Source organism: Mya arenaria, chromosome 5 (genome assembly GCF_026914265.1).
Source record: "Mya arenaria isolate MELC-2E11 chromosome 5, ASM2691426v1".
Classification (NCBI taxonomy): Eukaryota; Metazoa; Mollusca; class Bivalvia; order Myida; family Myidae; genus Mya; species Mya arenaria.
Genome location: NC_069126.1, coordinates 34,109,224 through 34,128,295, shown reverse-complemented (window position 1 = coordinate 34,128,295; position 19,072 = coordinate 34,109,224). Strand labels below are relative to the sequence as shown.

General features: G+C 34.2%; 1 protein-coding gene across 1 annotated transcript; it reads left to right on the top strand.

Moving 5' to 3' along the window:
• The first annotated feature begins 877 nt into the window (after positions 1–877).
• Positions 878–15,666, top strand: LOC128236031 (receptor-type tyrosine-protein phosphatase alpha-like). Its single transcript, XM_052950831.1, has 22 exons — positions 878–1,109; positions 2,304–2,588; positions 4,245–4,520; positions 6,972–7,283; positions 7,421–7,543; positions 8,207–8,240; positions 8,361–8,577; positions 10,105–10,192; positions 10,354–10,430; positions 10,816–10,852; positions 10,975–11,072; positions 11,342–11,458; positions 11,654–11,808; positions 12,124–12,259; positions 12,351–12,482; positions 12,927–13,047; positions 13,869–13,930; positions 14,178–14,306; positions 14,438–14,563; positions 14,657–14,787; positions 14,996–15,131; positions 15,355–15,666. Exons 1-22 carry the CDS (start codon positions 1,043–1,045, stop codon positions 15,502–15,504), a joined length of 3,009 nt encoding a protein of 1,002 aa, XP_052806791.1. The 5' UTR covers positions 878–1,042; the 3' UTR covers positions 15,505–15,666.
• Positions 15,667–19,072: the final 3,406 nt, after the last annotated feature.

The window sequence follows — 19,072 nt, the reverse complement described above, 5'->3', positions numbered from 1 at the left end:
TGGGATATTATCTTTGAAGCTTAAAAATGGTTCATTAGATACACTGGTGAACGTATACCAAATGTTCCTGTTGCTTACCTAATGGCTAAGAACAACCTAATGAAATTTCCAAACTTATACAAAATGTCTAAAAGTATTGGTATTATTAAAACGAAACGTCCACAATATATCTGAGTACGAAACTGATAACTTCGAAGCGTTCAAGTTTCAATTGATAACAATATAAAGGAGGCAGAAATCGACGATCGACTCAATTTTGCCTTTCAAATCAAAGTCTTTAGATTCATGTAACTTATAATGTATATTCGAGGGTTGTAAAGAATATTTTGAGGGTGTGCTTGTACCTGAAAATAATGTACTTAATGAACCTACGCAAATGTTTTGCACCCAAAAGACGAGTGTAAATTTTAGATAATGAATAAACTGTATGCCATTTAGTTCTGCCGACGACTGGGATTTTGATAAGCGGAGGCCGTGACCTTTATATTATTCAGCGGTCTTTACAGTAAGGTTGTCAATACACAACATATAAACGTTATGAAGCCGGACAATGTCACCTCTCATTTGCGTAGCATGCGGACAACGAAGTTGGACAGTTTTATTATAAAGTGTTTACAAACGATGAAGTCTGCCGTGCATCAAAAACCCTTTTCGCCATTTGATACGAAACGATTAAACAGGAAATAATAGCTAGTGCTAAAATCAAAGTGGATGTTTGTGTTTGTATCATTTATATCGATTTACATATATAGTTTTGCATTCTCTGAATGTATCAATAGAAAACCCACCTTTATCAAATGTTTTCATTTTAGACCCACCTACGCCTCCTTTCTTCCAAATAAACACATGTAGAAACAAGAGTGCTGAAAATGGAAGCTTCATTAAAGTTCTTCGCGGTGATCAAGTGGATATTGTCTGTTCTTCAAGCGGAAATCCCCCACCGACTTACTTCTGGTCAAACAGTTCACAGTCAAGTAAACTTTTCATAAATGATGTGTCGGAACATCACGTCTCTGAGTATTTCTGCACTGCCAATAATACCATGGACGCTTCGTATGGAAAGATTATTTCATCGTCCATTACTTCCAGTTTTCACCTTGATGTTTTGTGTAAGAATATAATTCATGTTTAATACTAATGTTTGGGTTTCTTTAGAATTAAGTGTTCTTTAAGTTGCCTTCTTGCATGGCTTTTATATTTGGCATAGCGACACTTTGCTATTGATATTTTCACAATAAAGAGAAAAGAGAGACGTTATAATTCAATAAGAAAAGGCAAGAGTCTGGTACCATTTCAGCAAGAACCTTTGGAGCGATGTCATGCATATGTGAGGCTTTGTACAACGAAGTACAACCGTTAAAAATATATCCTATGTACGAAATCGGCTCCCAGAACTATACTCTGGATCTTTTTAAAAAATGCACTAAAAATAACCAAGAAAACAACAAGTTGCAAAGCCAAAATGAGGCACAATTGTTAGACCTTACAATATTTTATAGATCCCATTCTTATATGATTTTGTCATAGGACGACTTTGTGTGCCTTTTGTTATTCCGGTATTTATGATTTATAGAGCTATGTTAAGGCTATTTAGATATTTTACGACTGTGCAATGGTCAATTCAGAATAAATGAGCTGGAAAATTAGCATAATTTACTACAACATTTCAAAGATATCATATATTTGATAATTGTTTAGATTGAACAAGTTATTTGTCTGAAAGTTTTTATTATTGATTAGTGTGATATTTAAGAACAGGCAGGAAATGGAAATATTCACTGCTTGATTGTCAGTGAACTTTCGACCACTCTTTGTTTGTTAATATTGCGTTATGTTCGAATTATAACTTTGTTCAACGCTTATAGTTTAATATCCGTAATAGTAATTTTTTTATATAAGATGTATGAGAGTATATAATATATATATATTATGGGTAAACTAGCGTCCAATCCTGATAATATCATTGTCAATAACAGTTTCATATAAAAACAGGTCGTAGAAAAAACCGGTGTCCATTAGATTAGGCAATACCTCGAAACATAGCCAGGCGTTCAAAGTCTTAGCTTGACAGTCCAAGAACCAGAAATGAAGGGGGAGGTGGCATTGATGTAGTTAATTTATTTTGGGCTATTTAGGATCACTGACCATGTCATAACTTATACATTGTGAAATACACAATGTAGAAAAATCTTCCTTTTTTCTGTTTTTTCTTCAAATATCTTTATAAACCTTTATAATTTTGTTTATACACGTGTTGACGAATCGTTCTGTAGAAATTTTGTTTAAATAACTTTATGTTTTAGATCCACCAAAGATAACGAGACGTACAACACCAGTTGTGGTCCTTGAAGGGAGTAACCTCAGATTATCCAGTGAATCAAAACCGGGAAACCCAAATGTCACATCATTTTCTTGGACAAGTTCAGAACAGCCTTACAGAAAAACATCTGATCAATACCTCATCATACAAAATATATCTCGAACAGAAGAAGGCGTATTTACTTGTTTTGCTGAAAATATTATGCACCCGACTGGATGTCCAGAAGTACGTGGACGTGATATGGAAATGGTTCATGTGGATGTTCAATGTATGTTTTTTAGTTTTAATTATTTATTTAGGATACTTACCAATGCCAACTATAAAATCATATACTTTTTTATCGAAGCTCATTGTTTTCATTTTTGTCATTTAGTAACCTTTTAAGTCAACAGAAATATGTTTATCTGTTAAGGTTGAAATGATGTTCAATGTTCCTCAATAACGCTTGTAAATTTAACATTTCATTGTAAAAGGACTATAGACTGAGGATACTGTTTGTTTCAGTGTAAAGTCGTAATATATTTCATCGATTAAGGATCAGAACCTTTATTATATTTAATAACGTTTGCTGTTCATGAAGTGAAATTGTAGCTATCTAACATGGAGCCAAACATTTTTTTCTGCTTTGTATATTCATAAAACGATATAAAACGAGTATTTGCACTTTGTCAAGAGAACGCGCCAGAGTGTTTGCTTATGTAACTGGGTCTTAGCCCTGTGCGCACTGACGTTTAACTTTGAAGTGAGATCGGGCTAAAATTTTAAAACTGAAAATATTTAATTGTTATTAACTGAAAAAATATCAAATTGTTCTTCACTGAAAAAAATATATAATTGTTATTTGTTAAATATATTGGATCAATTGCTTTAAATCACTGATAAAATGTAATCATCAGCTGCCCCGATTTTTTCCATAAGATGATCTCACTTGAGGCTCAGCATTTTCGTTATCTCATGCAGGGAAACGTTGACCATAAACACCTTTCGAGGATGTTTTTTTTTCTATATAGCCCAGCACGATATGCTCCTTTGTATGTAAAATCATTGCTTTTGTTACTATTTCCCTCTTCTGTGTGCCAGTATCAAAAACATGAAATAGCTGGGTGGAAAATTTTCAATAGATTCATTTCGTAAAATTATTTTTAGATGGAAAGAAAACATTGAAAATAAAGACAAAAAACCGTAAAAACAAAAGTATGGATCTACATTGATATAAGGCAAAACTAAGACAGGGATAGGGACCGCATCAACCTTTGATTTTGACACTTATCATGGAGTAATTACATTTAACAATGTATCATTAAATGATATGATATGATATTACATGGCAAGAAATCAAATTGACCGAGGCGCATATTTTCTAGACGCTCTTCAATTGTAAAACCAATAAGACTATGAACAGAAAACTAAAACCGTACCGGAAAAAATAACATTGACTTGATTAATTATTTATGACCTTCTATATTTAGTTCAGGATCATAAGAAAGCCCGAGTTAATTTGATGTAATATTCATGATTCGTTGGTTGATGTCTTGACCATTTAAAGACTGTCTATTTAGAGGTCATATAATAGATGATGATATGCATAATCATGATAATTACCTTCCAAATTAAGTGAAAACAATAACCGAAGCGTAAGAACAATCGATTTCTTAATGACAGTGATCTTTAAACCTACAAAAGTGGCAAGCTCTACCTCCAACAATTTTCAACGTGATTGGGGAAGCCCCATTTATATACCGTATCTCAGTAATCTACGACATTAATGTCATTTAACACCAATAAAGGAACTCCTTTTTATAAAGGAAAATGTTGTATAACCAAAGCTGCTTTTTCACAACCAAGAATTAATCAATTATTATTTACTTTTAGTTTTATTCATTTATATGCTTACAAGTATTTAATTTGCGTCTGTGTTTTTCAGATAAGGCATCAATTAAAACGTTCACAGCTCTTAACACTACAGTCAACCACGGCGATAACCTAACTTTTGCCTGTGATGTGGATAGTGACCCCCCTGCAAGTATAACCATTTTATCACCGTCTGGAGCCCGCCTAGAATATATCGAGGAAAATAATGAGTTACATTACAGCAAGAGCAGTTCATGCTTAGATGACAGAGGTCAGTTTACGTGTGTATCTGCAAACAAGCACAACCATTTGCAACCCGAGAAACGAAACGTCACAGTAGATGTCCGATGTAAGTATGTGCACAATTTATATATATTGCGTTTTATCTTTGTTTGGGATTGTTGGGATAAGAGGGAGGTTTGTGCACATAAACTGGTTAAAAACCCCAGTAAATTTACATTTTACCGACCGTTCCAAGGCGGTACCTAACAATTCGTAATAAACATACCTAGTTTTTTATATATAGTATGTATGCACTGTGCTTTTTGTGGAGTTTTGTGCTGTTCTTCCATGTTTCTTGTTTGTGATTTTATGTTTTATGTTTTTGGCGTTTACCCAGTGCCATTAAACCGGGTTTATGTTTAAACTTTTTGCTACTGAGCTTGTTTCTGTAGCTTTTCACATAAATATTTATACGAATCGGTTTTGATATTAATGAGCTAATTATGTATTTGCCAACATAATAAAAACTTCGCACAGCATGTTTCAACACAAATATTGATAGATTTTATCGCGCGAAAGCGTGGATAAATGCGATTACAACGACGCAAATTCATCGCTTCTGGTCGAATGTAGTAATTTTTTTTGTACTTATTTGTAAAACAGAATAGTGTGTGCATTACCGTTCCGCACTATGACCTTTATTTAAAAATAATTATAATTTTATGTAGGTTTCTGGGCAAAAAAATATTGTCCTTACAATCATGTGTGATTGTGCAATGCAATTCATTTCTCTTAAAAATATTGAACCTACATATATATACATTAGCTAATAAATTATGTTAATTTTGGACATTCATTGTTCTTAATATCATGGTAAATGGTTGGACTCAAATTATAATATTGGACTCATCGGCCAGTTAAATATCAAGAGATCAACCAATATCGATTGATATAAGCCATGTGGGTGGGTTATAGAAATGTTGTAAATCGGAGCACAGTCACCCAAAACCTTAAAATATATGTTTATATTTGAGTATGACTCCTCAGGCCTTCGCCCATTTGTACCATACCGAAAGCTTAATATACGTGCTGATTAAGGCAAAGAGTGCCAAATTTCCAGCATGAGCAATGAAACAGCATGTATGTGTAAAAAAGTGCACGGTTTTTCGCTAAAAAGCATTTGAGTGATTCCTTACTCGTGCCTCAGCATATTGCAGTCCACAAGTCTGCAAGACACACCACACTTGATACCCCTGGACCTTTCGAATAATGCTAAAGATAGACTCGCTGTTTGGCTGTGCTTTTTCTGCCAACAACACAACATTAAAGATTGCATCTTGTAAATGGACGAAGAAGGCATTTTCGACTGATCAGCCCAGTCATTTCTCGTTACCTACATCACAGTAGTCTAATAAACCAGCTTTGTTCATGTCATCTATAATACTTAAGGAGAACCACCAACGTCGTCATTACCTAAGACATACACATCGCGAATAAAGATAAATGTGTTGTCAAACCAGCCATCTCCCATTACTTGAAGACGGCATAAATTTTGTAATCGCCCATAAACAAAATAGACCTCATCATGGCAAACACAATGGGTTTGTATTTTCCAGTACAATGGAAATGTGTGACGATGAGAGGCGTAGCCACAATATTGACTTATGATGTTCATGCGGTAAAATATATTGCGATCTTATACTTAAACAAACAATATTTTAAATAATAAGGGATATTGTAGTTTTTGAGAAAAATACGCTAAATTATATCTGAACTTTAAGTCCTTTCGAAAATGACGTCGTTGGAATTGTTTTCCAGCCCTGTGCGCGCTGAAGTTTGAATAATACACTCAAGCGGACTAAAATTCCATAAACAGTAATAACTATCAATAATGTATAATATTACATTATATGCAACGAATGAAAATGTCCATAAATGCTGTTTACAAACTCAGAACAACTTTGCCTGGCAACCTTTGCCATATAATAGCCACGTGGTTATTCTCCTTTAAATCCAATTCCTATGCACACGTTGTACTTTTCTCATGTCTAAACATGTTTAGTCTTCTATATGTATTTCAATGTAATGGAGTAGAATGCGTTGTTTTGTTTCCATCAGCATGATGCATGCCAACAATGACCTCCATTCCACCGACCGCTAAATCTATACGAAGAAAACAGTTATACTTTTAGACTATCACCTATGCCAAATAAATCCATTTTGAATGAATATCTGTTTTAATAGACATTTTAAAATGACTTTTACCTTCGATATGTTCCTGCACATTTCGCTCTCTGATTGTTTTTGACACTATATCAAATAGAAACATAGAACAATCTGGCCCCTAAATCAATTTGAGGAGTATTTATAAATCCATTTTGAATGGAGATCTGTATTAATAGACATTTTAAAATGACTACCCTTTGATAGGTACCTGGACATTTTGCTCTCTGACTGCATTTGGCACTATATAAGATACAGACATAAAACAATATGGCCCCTAAATTAATTTGAGGAGTATTTAATATAATTGAGTGATTTGTGGACACAATGCTTGATCCTTCGTCATATATTTCAGGTTCACCTATATATCCATCTGACTTCAATCAAATTACTAGAATCGAAAGTAGACTTGGTACAAGAGCAGTCCTTTTTTTCCGTGTGTTTTCGAACCCTCCACCAATCAACTTTACATGGGCAAATCTTTCGAACAGTATGCACATTCCAATAGACACAAACTCATCGGACAGAGTTTTTATCAACACTTCAGATAACATGTCATCTACCCTCATTATAACAAACATAAAACCCTGGGACGCCGGCAATTACTCTGTAAGGGTTGAAAACGAAATTGGCAGCAAGAACGAAACGTTTCGCATTGTTGTAGACAGTAAGTTATATTATTAATATTGCATAGGTCTTTCCGGAAACGTCGACACAAGCGAAATATGTTCTCAAACTCACATCGACAACTGATGTCGTTACTTCAACAACAAGTAATAATGTATTTTATCCTGTATCTTACAGCCAAATCAACTACAATTGCCACACTCACGATGAACTTCGTAGGTGGTTCTGTTGGTGCTATAACTGGAGTAGTTCTCATTGCAGTTCTTGTGTTTGTCTTTAGGAGGATAACAAGTGTTAAAGGTAGTTACATTAGATTTCTATTTGACCATGCCATGTTAAGTGTTTCTTGTCGAACCAGATACATTATCATAGGCATATGGTTTTAATTTATTATCATTTTTAGTTATTGTATTTTTGCCACATAAGTGCGTTTGGCAAATAACACAGATTACCGATATTGATTTAATTATGTGAAACGTTAAGCATATGATAAGTGCAGCCAAGTAGATAAATCATCAACAAGTATGACAACGAGAAGTGAGCCGTTACTGCACTAACAAGTGTAGGGTTAATGTTATCAAAGAAACTTGAATTTTTGGTAGTTACAAGAAACATTTAAGAATAAGTAGGTTGGATCGTTTGGTTACTCTCAGCTGATTTGAATATGCAATTTAAACATTAATTCGATATCTGGTATTCACCTTGTATTCATCGAAATTTCTAGATCGTATGATTTTTTTGTCGTAAGCTTGTTCATAAGATGGATCCATGGTATCCTCGTTCTTTAGAGTATTCACGACTTTTTGTATGATGATATAAGTAGTTTCCGTCTTTTTTGACAAGCACTAAACTTAAATTTCTCTCGAATAGTACTTAAGAATATAAATTACCTGCTATACCGTGACAAAATTGCTGCTTCCCCTTAAAATCTCGTTGTTTGAATGTAATTATTCCTTATTTTAGGCACACCACAACATGACAACAACACAATACAACAGTAAGTTTTGTCCATTTGATATTTAACAATACTCCCAATATAAAATAGTTTGCGTTCTTATATTATATTAGCATTTGATTTATAAAATCGTTTTCTACTTATTCATATTAAATTACACAGCATAACAGATAACAGTAATGAAGGTGGAAATATGGAGACAGGTTTCGACAACGTTTTACCAATAACTGATGAAACTCCAACGTATGAAGAAGACCAGAACTTATATGGAAACATACAGACGAATGATGCTTTTTGGAAGCCTTTAACAATCAAAACACTACGGGATACAGTACGACAGCTAAAACGTGATCCTGTACCGTTGTTTAAAGAATTTTACGTAAGTTCGCCTGTTAACCAGGAAGTGGATACTAATCATACCTGAAATGTATTATTAGTCAATAAGTACCACAACAAGTGTTTTTCGTTTAATTGTAGTATCTTAAATTTATTCGAACATGTACGTCTATATCAATGAATAAAGGACATTGGCCACTTTCTATATGACTTTGCTTATTGTTCAATGCTCATTTTGAAGCAGTTAAGATAATATTTATGCATTCTTATTATTAAAGGCGCTATACACCGTCTGATGAAATAGCGAAAAATAAAATAAAATTGTCGAAAACTGACATAAACTTGGTATCGATGTGTACAGTAAACGGAAACTAAATAACTTAAGTACCACATAGTTTACAATTTATTTATTTATCGCAGTGTTTTCGTATTTTTTACATTAGAAAAAGATAACTAGGTATGTATATCTAGTACTATACATTCTTATGCGTGATTGGCTTGTCGATGTTATCATGTGATACTACAAAGTTAGGTATATAGTTTAAATATTCCAAATGATTAGAGTAAACCTTCGTAGCATCGTGGATACAACACTGAACTGTAGTTTTGGCGACACCGGTTCTTTTATAACCATTATGATATCAAAGAGTAAAACATTTTATTAAATTATTGTCCTGAGATTCGTAACAGAAAAAAACAACTTTGTTGGTGCCAATCTGGTGTATAGTCCATAGCTACCTTTATTCATGCCTATGCTAACTTTCTCAATCAAAGTACAACCTTTATTTTTTATTAATTAAATCACACTGTTGCAAATTTCATAAAGTTGTAAATGGAGATTTTTTTTAAGACCTAAGGTCATTAATTATAAATGTAACATTCCGTAAATGTACACATAGGTTCACGAAGTAAAACACAAATCTGCATTAAATAAATGTTGATCTCAATTATGTTTCTAAAAAGTAAAGACAAAGAGGGTAATTGTTTGTTTCAATGCTATATTAAAATATACTACCCAGTGAGCACAAAATACTTACGTTAAATTGTAATTCTTCAGAAGAGTGCGCCCAATTTTATGCAAACGTGACGTCATTCGAAAAAAATGAAATTGAAATTGTAGCCTAGCCCCGAAGTTTTATTTGGACGTGAGAACGGGCTTAAATTTAAAAAAAATGAAAAATATCTTATTGATATTTTCACTGTTTGAAACAGTGAAATATCAAACTATTTCAACGATAATTTTCTGTTAAACATCGAAAAGCATATAATAAATATCACAGTGTATATCAGCAGTGTTTTGGATTTACAATATCGTTTTCCCTCCTTTAGATAAGTAAAAAATGAATTCATATAAATATAGCATAAAGTAAAGATAAAAATGTTGATGTAAAAATCAACAAGTTATTCCAAATTTGATATAATTGATAATTGATAATATTGGATTATATGCAGGAAGCTTAATGAACTCATGTATCTAAATAAGGTAAAAACTTAAGTTATTTTCCATAATTATGATACAAGGTAAATTTATATCGAATGTGGGCGAGGTTCATATACTCTTGTTTTTCAGACTTTGCAAGTGGGCCTTAAATACGACACAAAAGCAGCACTGAAGCCAAATAATGTTGCAAAAAATAGATATAGGAGTTTTTACCCATGTATGTAGCAAGTTGTTAACCTTTTGATGCCAAATTTTAACGTATTTTAAGTCCGCTTACATATGTTTTCTCTTCAGTTTCTTTGACTGCTTATTGATATGTTTTCAAATACGCGTTGTAATATTATATGTTTGCGATAGTTAATTTATCAGTCATTTCAGACGATGCAAGTCGAGTGGTCCTTCCTTTCTTAAGAGGGGATCCAGACTCTGATTTCATTAACGCAAGTTACATTGATGTAAGTGTCTTTTTCTCTCTCAATATTTGCTCAAAATCGATGTAGCATATTAAGTGCAATTTTTGATGTTCGCTTTTCAGACCAAACGAAATTAGCAATCCAATAATTCTATGACAAAATAAAAAACGTCAACTGTTGAGGCATTGAATTTTGTTCCATATGTAGAGACACGATATTCGTCTGCATTCGAGAAACAAGCGTGAATCATGAATAAAATTATGATATTATTAATTTTATGACACGTTTCTTGTCCATTTATCGTGTATCTTCATGACAATCCTACAGTTAGATGATTAATTTAAAACATGAAATGAGGGTACAAGCTAATGTTGTTAATTTTCAATGACATCATTAAATTTTAATTGACTGATTGCATTTTTCATAGGGATACTGTAAACCAAGGAAATATATAGCTGCCCAAGGTAAATAGCCATATTTGTTTATGAAATATGTATTGAGTTTTTTTTATACTTAATATCAATGTAACAAAGGTACATCTACTATTGTGTTTACACTCTTAAAATTAAACTGTTTAATTATTCAGGACCTCTCGAAAATACAATAAGCGATACTTGGAGAATGATTCATTCCGAAGATATCAAAATTATTGTCATGGTTACAAATATTATGGAAGTCGGAAAGGTATGTTGAAAATAATTGGAAGTAATAGTGTTGTTAACGTTAATATTATTTATTTAAAACTGAGCATGCCATAGTAGTATCCATAAAATAGCCAGAAAGATCATATAGAAAAGACGTGTGCAATTAAAACTATATTTTTAACATTCAACCAGTATGTATACAATGTCGTGATAATAATGGTAGAACGGAATACTAAACAAATCAGTTTAAAAACTGAATAATTGAAGATTCAATATGAGTATGCATTCAATATCAATTTTTTATTACAGAAAAAATGTTTCAAATATTGGCCGGATGATCGTGCTTTATACGGAAAGTGTAGTGTCAACCTTGACCAAGTTGAAGAGTACGCTGACTTTGTTGTTAGACATTTCACATACAACATGGTAAGGAGAAGTTTCTTTACATGAGCCAGTATTAACATCCGTTTGCAATGTATTTCTTGTATATACCGAGGAGACCCAATATGCAGCCATCTTACTACAGTACTACCTATATATTATTTTATCTTAGATTGAGTCTTTAGTATTTGTCACTGAAGTATAGGTTTCTTTTGACATATTAAACAAAATCTTATGTAGGAAGGAACTCGATTCGAACGGCAATTGATTCAGTTTCATTACACAGCATGGCCCGACAAATATGTGCAAGGGACGGCTTTATCTTTAATGCAATTCTGGAGAAAAGTTAGACAAAGCAAGTTTGTGGAATACACGCCATGGATGGTGCATTGCAGGTTGCTATCGATCTCTTCTATCTATTACTGATTGATACATGCATTTCTTGTCGAACAGTACCAAACAAAATAACAATCCAACAGTTCTGCGATTGCTTATCCTGTTGTCTAATTAATTATTCTTACTTGTACTGTACAAATCAATTAAGGTTTTTGGATGAAGGCTTACCTTCATAATTCAATAGACTAAAATATCAAACTCCTGTTTTTCTTATTCAAGTTGTATCAGGTATACAATCTCAGACCTTATTGTTATTAACATCCCTTTCAATCATGATACAATACAACCTCTCAAAGCCATTGGTATAACTTCAGCGCCGGTGTAGGAAGGACTGGGTCCTTCATTGCCTTAGACGTCCTCTATGACCAAGGAAAGGTTGATGGGAAACTGAATATTCCAGACACAGTGAATGTTTTAAGGGAGCAACGGATAAGCATGGTACAGACAAAGGTTAGAAACATCGTTCAATTCGATCTTAATGTAGAAGGTTTCCATATTTTCTAGAACTTGAACTAAGTCAATGTCTTAATTCATTTTCCAGGAGCAATATCTGTATCTGCATGAAGTTATTACGGAGCTGCTAGACCCCATTGGACAGATTATCACTCCTGAAAAGGGTATGAGGTTACAGTCAACTGTGACCGAAAACAATACACTAAACAAGGAGTTTAAAGTATGCTCATTTTGTTTTTTGGTATTATTAGATATGTGAATATACTAGATCATGTTTTAGGAGCTAAGATAAGATAAGATAATCTTTATTTAAAGGCGGTTATGGTAAACACAAAAAACATTAGCTGATAGCTATTTTCCGAAAAAAAAACCAGATTATCCAATAACAAACAAACAAAAGACCTGAAAAGATTCACGATCATAATATCACATGTTATAATATAAAAACATAGGTTTTAATAAGATAATAGGCTTCATAACAAAAAATAACATGTACATCAGAAGTTGCATAATAAAATTTATTTAGGATTTAAGCACTAGTTTAAACGCTACATAACAATATATTATTTTTAATTTTCTTGTACTACTAGAAATTGTATATATGCAGGTTAGTATCATTTCCTTAATTTACGCACAAATATCATACATTTATTTGCACTTATAGGCAATAACAGAATCGATCGCGAGTGTCAAAACAGTGGAAAGCGACTATGATTTTAACAGAATGCCGGACGGTCTATTACCGGAAAACATGTACAAATCAATTGATATAAATGTCATACCAGGTATGTTCAGATAATAAATATATATTGAGTAATATGAAGTTGAAATAATAGTCTTTATCATTGTAGTCTAGTCCCTAGAGGTATTTGTGTGCTTTTTGGCCAGAGCGATTCTTGGTATATTTGCGTAGGGGGATGTCTGAAGTTCATTTTAAGCGAGGGTGGACAGCTGGCATCCCCCAGGTTACCATGGTAACCACGACAACAGCCAAGATGGCTTAGCCCATGGCTAATCTTACAGTATTTATCATATCTATTAAACATACTGAAAGACTAGCCATGGGCTAAGAAAACGGCGGCCATCTTGGCTGTTGTCGTGGTTACCATGGTAACCTGGGGGATTCCAGCTGTCCACTCTCGCTTAAAATGAACTTCAGACATCCCCCAACACAAATATGCCAAGCTGCGCTCTGGAAAAAAGGCACAAAAAAACCTCTAGGGACTGTACTATTGACAAGTCTGGCTTTATATACACGATTTCACTTGTAGCAATATAGCCGTAAATTAAAATCTTTACAAACCTATGATTCATTTGCCGTCTGTGCTTAAAAGTCATAAATGATGTATTAAGTTATTCTGATATGTTCACTAAATATGTTATATGATCATTTTTTCTTGAGTTAAAAATGACATACAAGAATCAGACACTATAGGCTGACTTAAAATATTTCTACGGGGATTTTATAAGAAGACTGAGCGTAAGCAATACCAGCCGTTAGAGCTAGGAAGTACTTAGTCGTAGACATTTCATGGGATCAAAATTACTTCTAAAAAAACCCGGAGCGTTGAAATTAATAAATAAATTTTATTGTATTACGTTTCAGATGACATGTACAGACCACTGCTTTCTTCTGGAAATGATTTCATAAATGCTGTGTATATTCCGGTTTGAAAACATTGAACATTTTATATTGATATATTGGAAAGTTACAATAAAGTTCCCCTTACGAGCCAATAAACGATTCATTTATAAATCATTAAAACATTGCGAGTATCCCGAATCGTATGCAGAAACCGATCTGTTATACAAAGAATACATATTTACAAAACCGAACTATTGTGACAGGATTTGTTTTGCATATGTGACTCCAATGTCTGCACAGTCATTGCAAGTATTTTTTTCCAAATTTCAGACTTACCGAGAAAATGAAAAGTACATTATGACGCAGTTTCCGTTGCAAAATACTGTAAATGACTTTGTACGGCTTTTGTGGGACCACAACATTCGGGATGTTGTTTTACTTGACGAAGAAAACAACGAGGTATGTTTACAAATCTGGTTGGAGATAAGAAATACAAATCCACAATAAATGAATTTATCAACAAAAAGAGTCTATAATAAATCGTCTACAAAGAAGTTGTGACCTCATAAAGAAACTCATTTTTTTTTCAGCGTCATTGCTATTGGCCCCACAACAAGAATCCCCTTTGTTTGGGACCATTTGTCATCAGTCTTTTATCCGTAGATGATGCAACGCACTGGACTACTCGGATAATAGATATATCGCTTGCAGAAAAGGTAGTATGTAATAGATATAACAAACACAACAAGAACATTAGACCAGAATGTTTTCCGTATTTAATGTACATGTTGACACTTTCTTTTGCGCAGCGTCAAAGCAAAAAAACGGTGGTACATCAGTTCACCGCGTGGCCTGATGTGAATCCCTGTGAACAAGACACATTGGTCAACTTCCTCCAGAAGATCAGCAGTATTGCAGGACCTGTTGTTGTGCAATGCCAGTAGGTGATATCCTTCACGAGCTTGGTCAACATCTTGGTCTCGATATTATATGTTTCTTGCCCTAAACAAACATTTGACAAGGACGTGTTTGTCTTACGTACATGCAAAAGTAATATGTAGTATTTCGTTGATTTTTCATTTTCATTGCAAGATATAAGACGTTTCTTAAAAAAACGTTCTGAATATTTGAATATTTGTTGCTTTCAGCGATGGGTACTCGCGGAGTGGTCTGTTTGCAGCACTTTTGTGCACTGTCGACCGAATAAAGACCGACAATGAAGTTGCAATAGCGGACTCGGTCAGGCTCGTTAAACAACGGCGGAAGGCGGCTGTTACAAACATGGTAATCTCGACTTTATGTAATTTATAACGGCGGTGGCGATGATGATGATGTTGTTGATGATGATGCTGGTGGTGATGATGATGATGATGATGATGATGATGATGATGATGATGATGATGATGATGATGCTCGTGATGATGATGATGATGATGATGATGATGATGATGATGATGATGATGATGATGATGATGTTAATGAGTAAATGTGCATTTTTTCTTTGAAGGAGCAGTACACATTTTGTCATGAAGTAGTCTTTGAATACCTTAAGAGAAGAGAAAGACAAACGGAAGAAAAAGAGGATCAACAATACGTAAAAATGACAAATCCTGCTTTCAAACAAGAGATTAATGCACATAAAAGTGGGACAAAGTGATTCAATGTGTTCAAGTAGTTGCATAACCATGGTCGTGTTATTGCAATCACAAAACTAGTTATAGAGGACAAATTTAAAATTGACTACTCATGATCATATGTAAACCAAGACACAAAATACGTGTCTTTCATGAGTAAGTTATCCACAGTGTCATAATTCATATTAAACTCCGTAGGTTATTTTACTACTTGATTTGGAATCTTGTTATATATAAAGTATCACATGTTGTAAATAGAGCGTTGTTCTAAAACCGTGTTGATCTGTATATAATTGATATTTACACTCGAAGTGCGGTCCCGCTATTAAGGAAAACACTTTCTGAAGAAATATGAAACGGCTGTAAAACAAAAACAAAATAGAGAATGAAACAGAAATAATAAATTGGACATTCCTGAGACTATACGTATCTCCTCCTTTCATTTGTTACCTATACAGAGAGCAGCCATCGGGTAGACTAGTTTACATCAGAATTTTTTTAAAACAAGTCTTTAGGTTTTAATGATATTTCCGTTACCATTCGTTTTAATATATCTTTAGCTTTACATCAATTCTCCAAACCCCGGAGTTCATACTTACCTGTCTAGTTTTTTCAAGCATTATGTAATATATTAACTGTCGGATTACATAAAATAAAATTAATGATAATATATAAACACTCCAGTAATTACATTAGAATACACGTGGTATTAACAATTGTGGTTATAAAGGGTTGTTTTGTACTTGATGTTAAAAAAATGTTGATGATTCTTGATTTTAATTTGACGTTATAAGCATCTTTAGTGAGGGTATTTGCCTTATTTGCTTCAAATATGTGTCTTATTGCAATTGTATTCCATATACCGCAAACAATTCAAAGAAAATTGGTAACAGAACAAGCTGATTGGGCGACCCCTCTCGTGATGTACAGCTTTTAGCACGACTTGTAAATATTTTACAGAAACAATTTATATGGAATACATGCACCATGTAAAGCCATCCATCCTCCCATTCTCGCATGCATGCAGACGCACATACACACACACATACGCACCCCCACACACATATGCAAACACACGCGCACACACACACACACGCACACACACACATACGCGTTTATATATACTTGTGAGTTATATAGAGCTACACCGACGTACCGAGGTCTGCCCTTTCTGTTGAAGATAGAGCAACCATCTTTCAAATTAATATCGTAAATGGGGCATATATTGTAAATTGCTGTCGAGAATTCAAATAACATCAATAGTTTGTTCTTCAACTTTTCAACATCATTTAGAGGCATCTCCATATATGGTATGACATGTGTCTGTCATCTCCTCGTTTGCATATTACACACAACTGCCTCATAATGTTGATGATTAGTGAATACTTGTTTTAACTCATAACGTTGATGATCAGTGAATACGTGTTTACTCACCGAGGTAAAATATCGTTGTGTTAAATCATACATTAATTCTCGAGTTTACTAGCACTCATCATGAAGTGTTGACCCCTAGGAGGATTTTACCTCAAGTGTTCATCCTCCAGAGCAAACCCCAATCTATCCCACTTGGGCCTTTTGTTTCCTTCTTCTTCTTATTATTATTATTTATTTAGCATTCGTAAGCTCCGCCCATTCCTTATCATACAGATTTTACTTCATGTCATCTAACCATAACATTTTGCGTTAACGACTTTGAACAAGTATTATGCTGCATTTGACACATTATTGTACACGGTTTTTTTCTTCCCGCTTCATTATTTTCAGAATTGTTTGATGACTCTAAAAATATCCGTGTTTTGCCCCGGAGGGTGGGTAGAGCGCACACCATGAAATTTAAACAGACTGCGTTGTTTTGTTTCCTGTCACGGAAACTTGTCAAAATTCAATCATGGTGTAACCGCGCCAGTCAGAATCCGCTTTCTTTAGCTATTAAAGGCCTAGTTTAAGGAATGTTTGGCATGATAATCCCCTGCTGTGCATCTCCTACTTATCACACTGGTTCCACAGTAGGGGCCAATATCATGTGCATTGGTTTATTGGCTCAGGGCCATTTAGGGTCAATTTTTATAATAAAACAATGAAAACTGCGCAACAGGATACTCAGATTGGAGATCTGATAAGCCAATTAGGCATTAAGATTAAGATCAACAGAGGTTGGGTACTTGGGGGGGGGCACTTATAGAAGGCTTAATCTAGGCCTTTAAGGTTGTTCGGTTAACGCACTCCCGGGTTTGGTTCCCAGCCTGGGCGCATGTTGGTTTGGTTTGTGGTCACCAAGCTGGACTAGTGGTATTTCTCTTGGCACTCAGGTTTCCCGCACAACACCACACTATCGCGTAACAACTTGAGTGATTAATCGTACCAACTTTGTTTCACAATCGTTGCAAACAAAAATAAGTAAATAAACTAAACTAATACTTCAAACCTGGGAACAATGCCGTGATGTCGTTGATTATTGCTCTTATATCAAACGCATTTTGAGACTTAAAAGGTGCATAGCAAACATTTCTACATTAATGTATATTAATACTGACTTGAAAGTACAGATACAAGTTCAGTAGTCGAAAGTTTAAACATAATGACATAGGGTTAAAGCCAGAAACACAGAAAAACAACACAAACATGCACAAACGACACACAACATATATAATGTATAATAGTAGGGGACTGTTTATCAAGGATTGTTGGGTTAAAACTTTGGAACTTCAGCAAAATGTAATTTGACTGGGGTTTAATTAGTTTGCGTACGCACAACCTCGTAACCAAATTGTAAAAACAAGCGGCACCATTAATGTCATTTGGAATGGTAAATGATAGACGCCAGGAGTCTAAAATCGTTTTCTCTTTTGTATCGGCGGACTATCAGACTACTTTGACATCGAGACTTCGATTTAACCAACTGTTCACCTGTCCGGAGACCGGATAGACATGTAACACGTGTTCCAGTGGTGTTTCTTTCATCAACTTAATCACAATTAACAAAGACGAGCTTTGTACTTAACCCTTGATCGGCCTTTGCCTTATTCTAACCAAACACAGCCGACGGAAATAAAATTAAAACTAAAAATGATACCTGCATAGTTTTGCCTAAGTTTATGTTTCTTCCTTTATTTATACCTATGTGTACCCATGGAGCTTATTTTCATCTTATTATTCACATTGCGTATAATTTGTTGGCTGTCAAATCTAAAAGCGATGATGCAAAAGAAATCGGATATAATTGTCAAGGGAAATAACTGAGTAAGAGAATTTGACATATTTGTCATTCGGAAACTCGGACTTGTAGGTTGGCTGCTAATAAGCGGTGCTAGAGTAAAAATATACTTCATAAAAAACGTCTAAATGGTTTTGAAATGTGTCCTCTTGTTAATGTAAATCTTCATTATTTCACACGTAACGTTTCAAACTGACCACAATATTAAACGGTTACCCGAACTGTGTTGGCCACTGGCTTATAGTATAACTTTTTGGCTACCATTTAGAGCACAAAGAGCCAATTCCCAGCAGCGGATTCCCTGTCCCCCTTAAAGCCACTTCAGGGTTTCATCAAGATAATGACGTAGTATTTTGTCCATTATATAGATCGCTCAA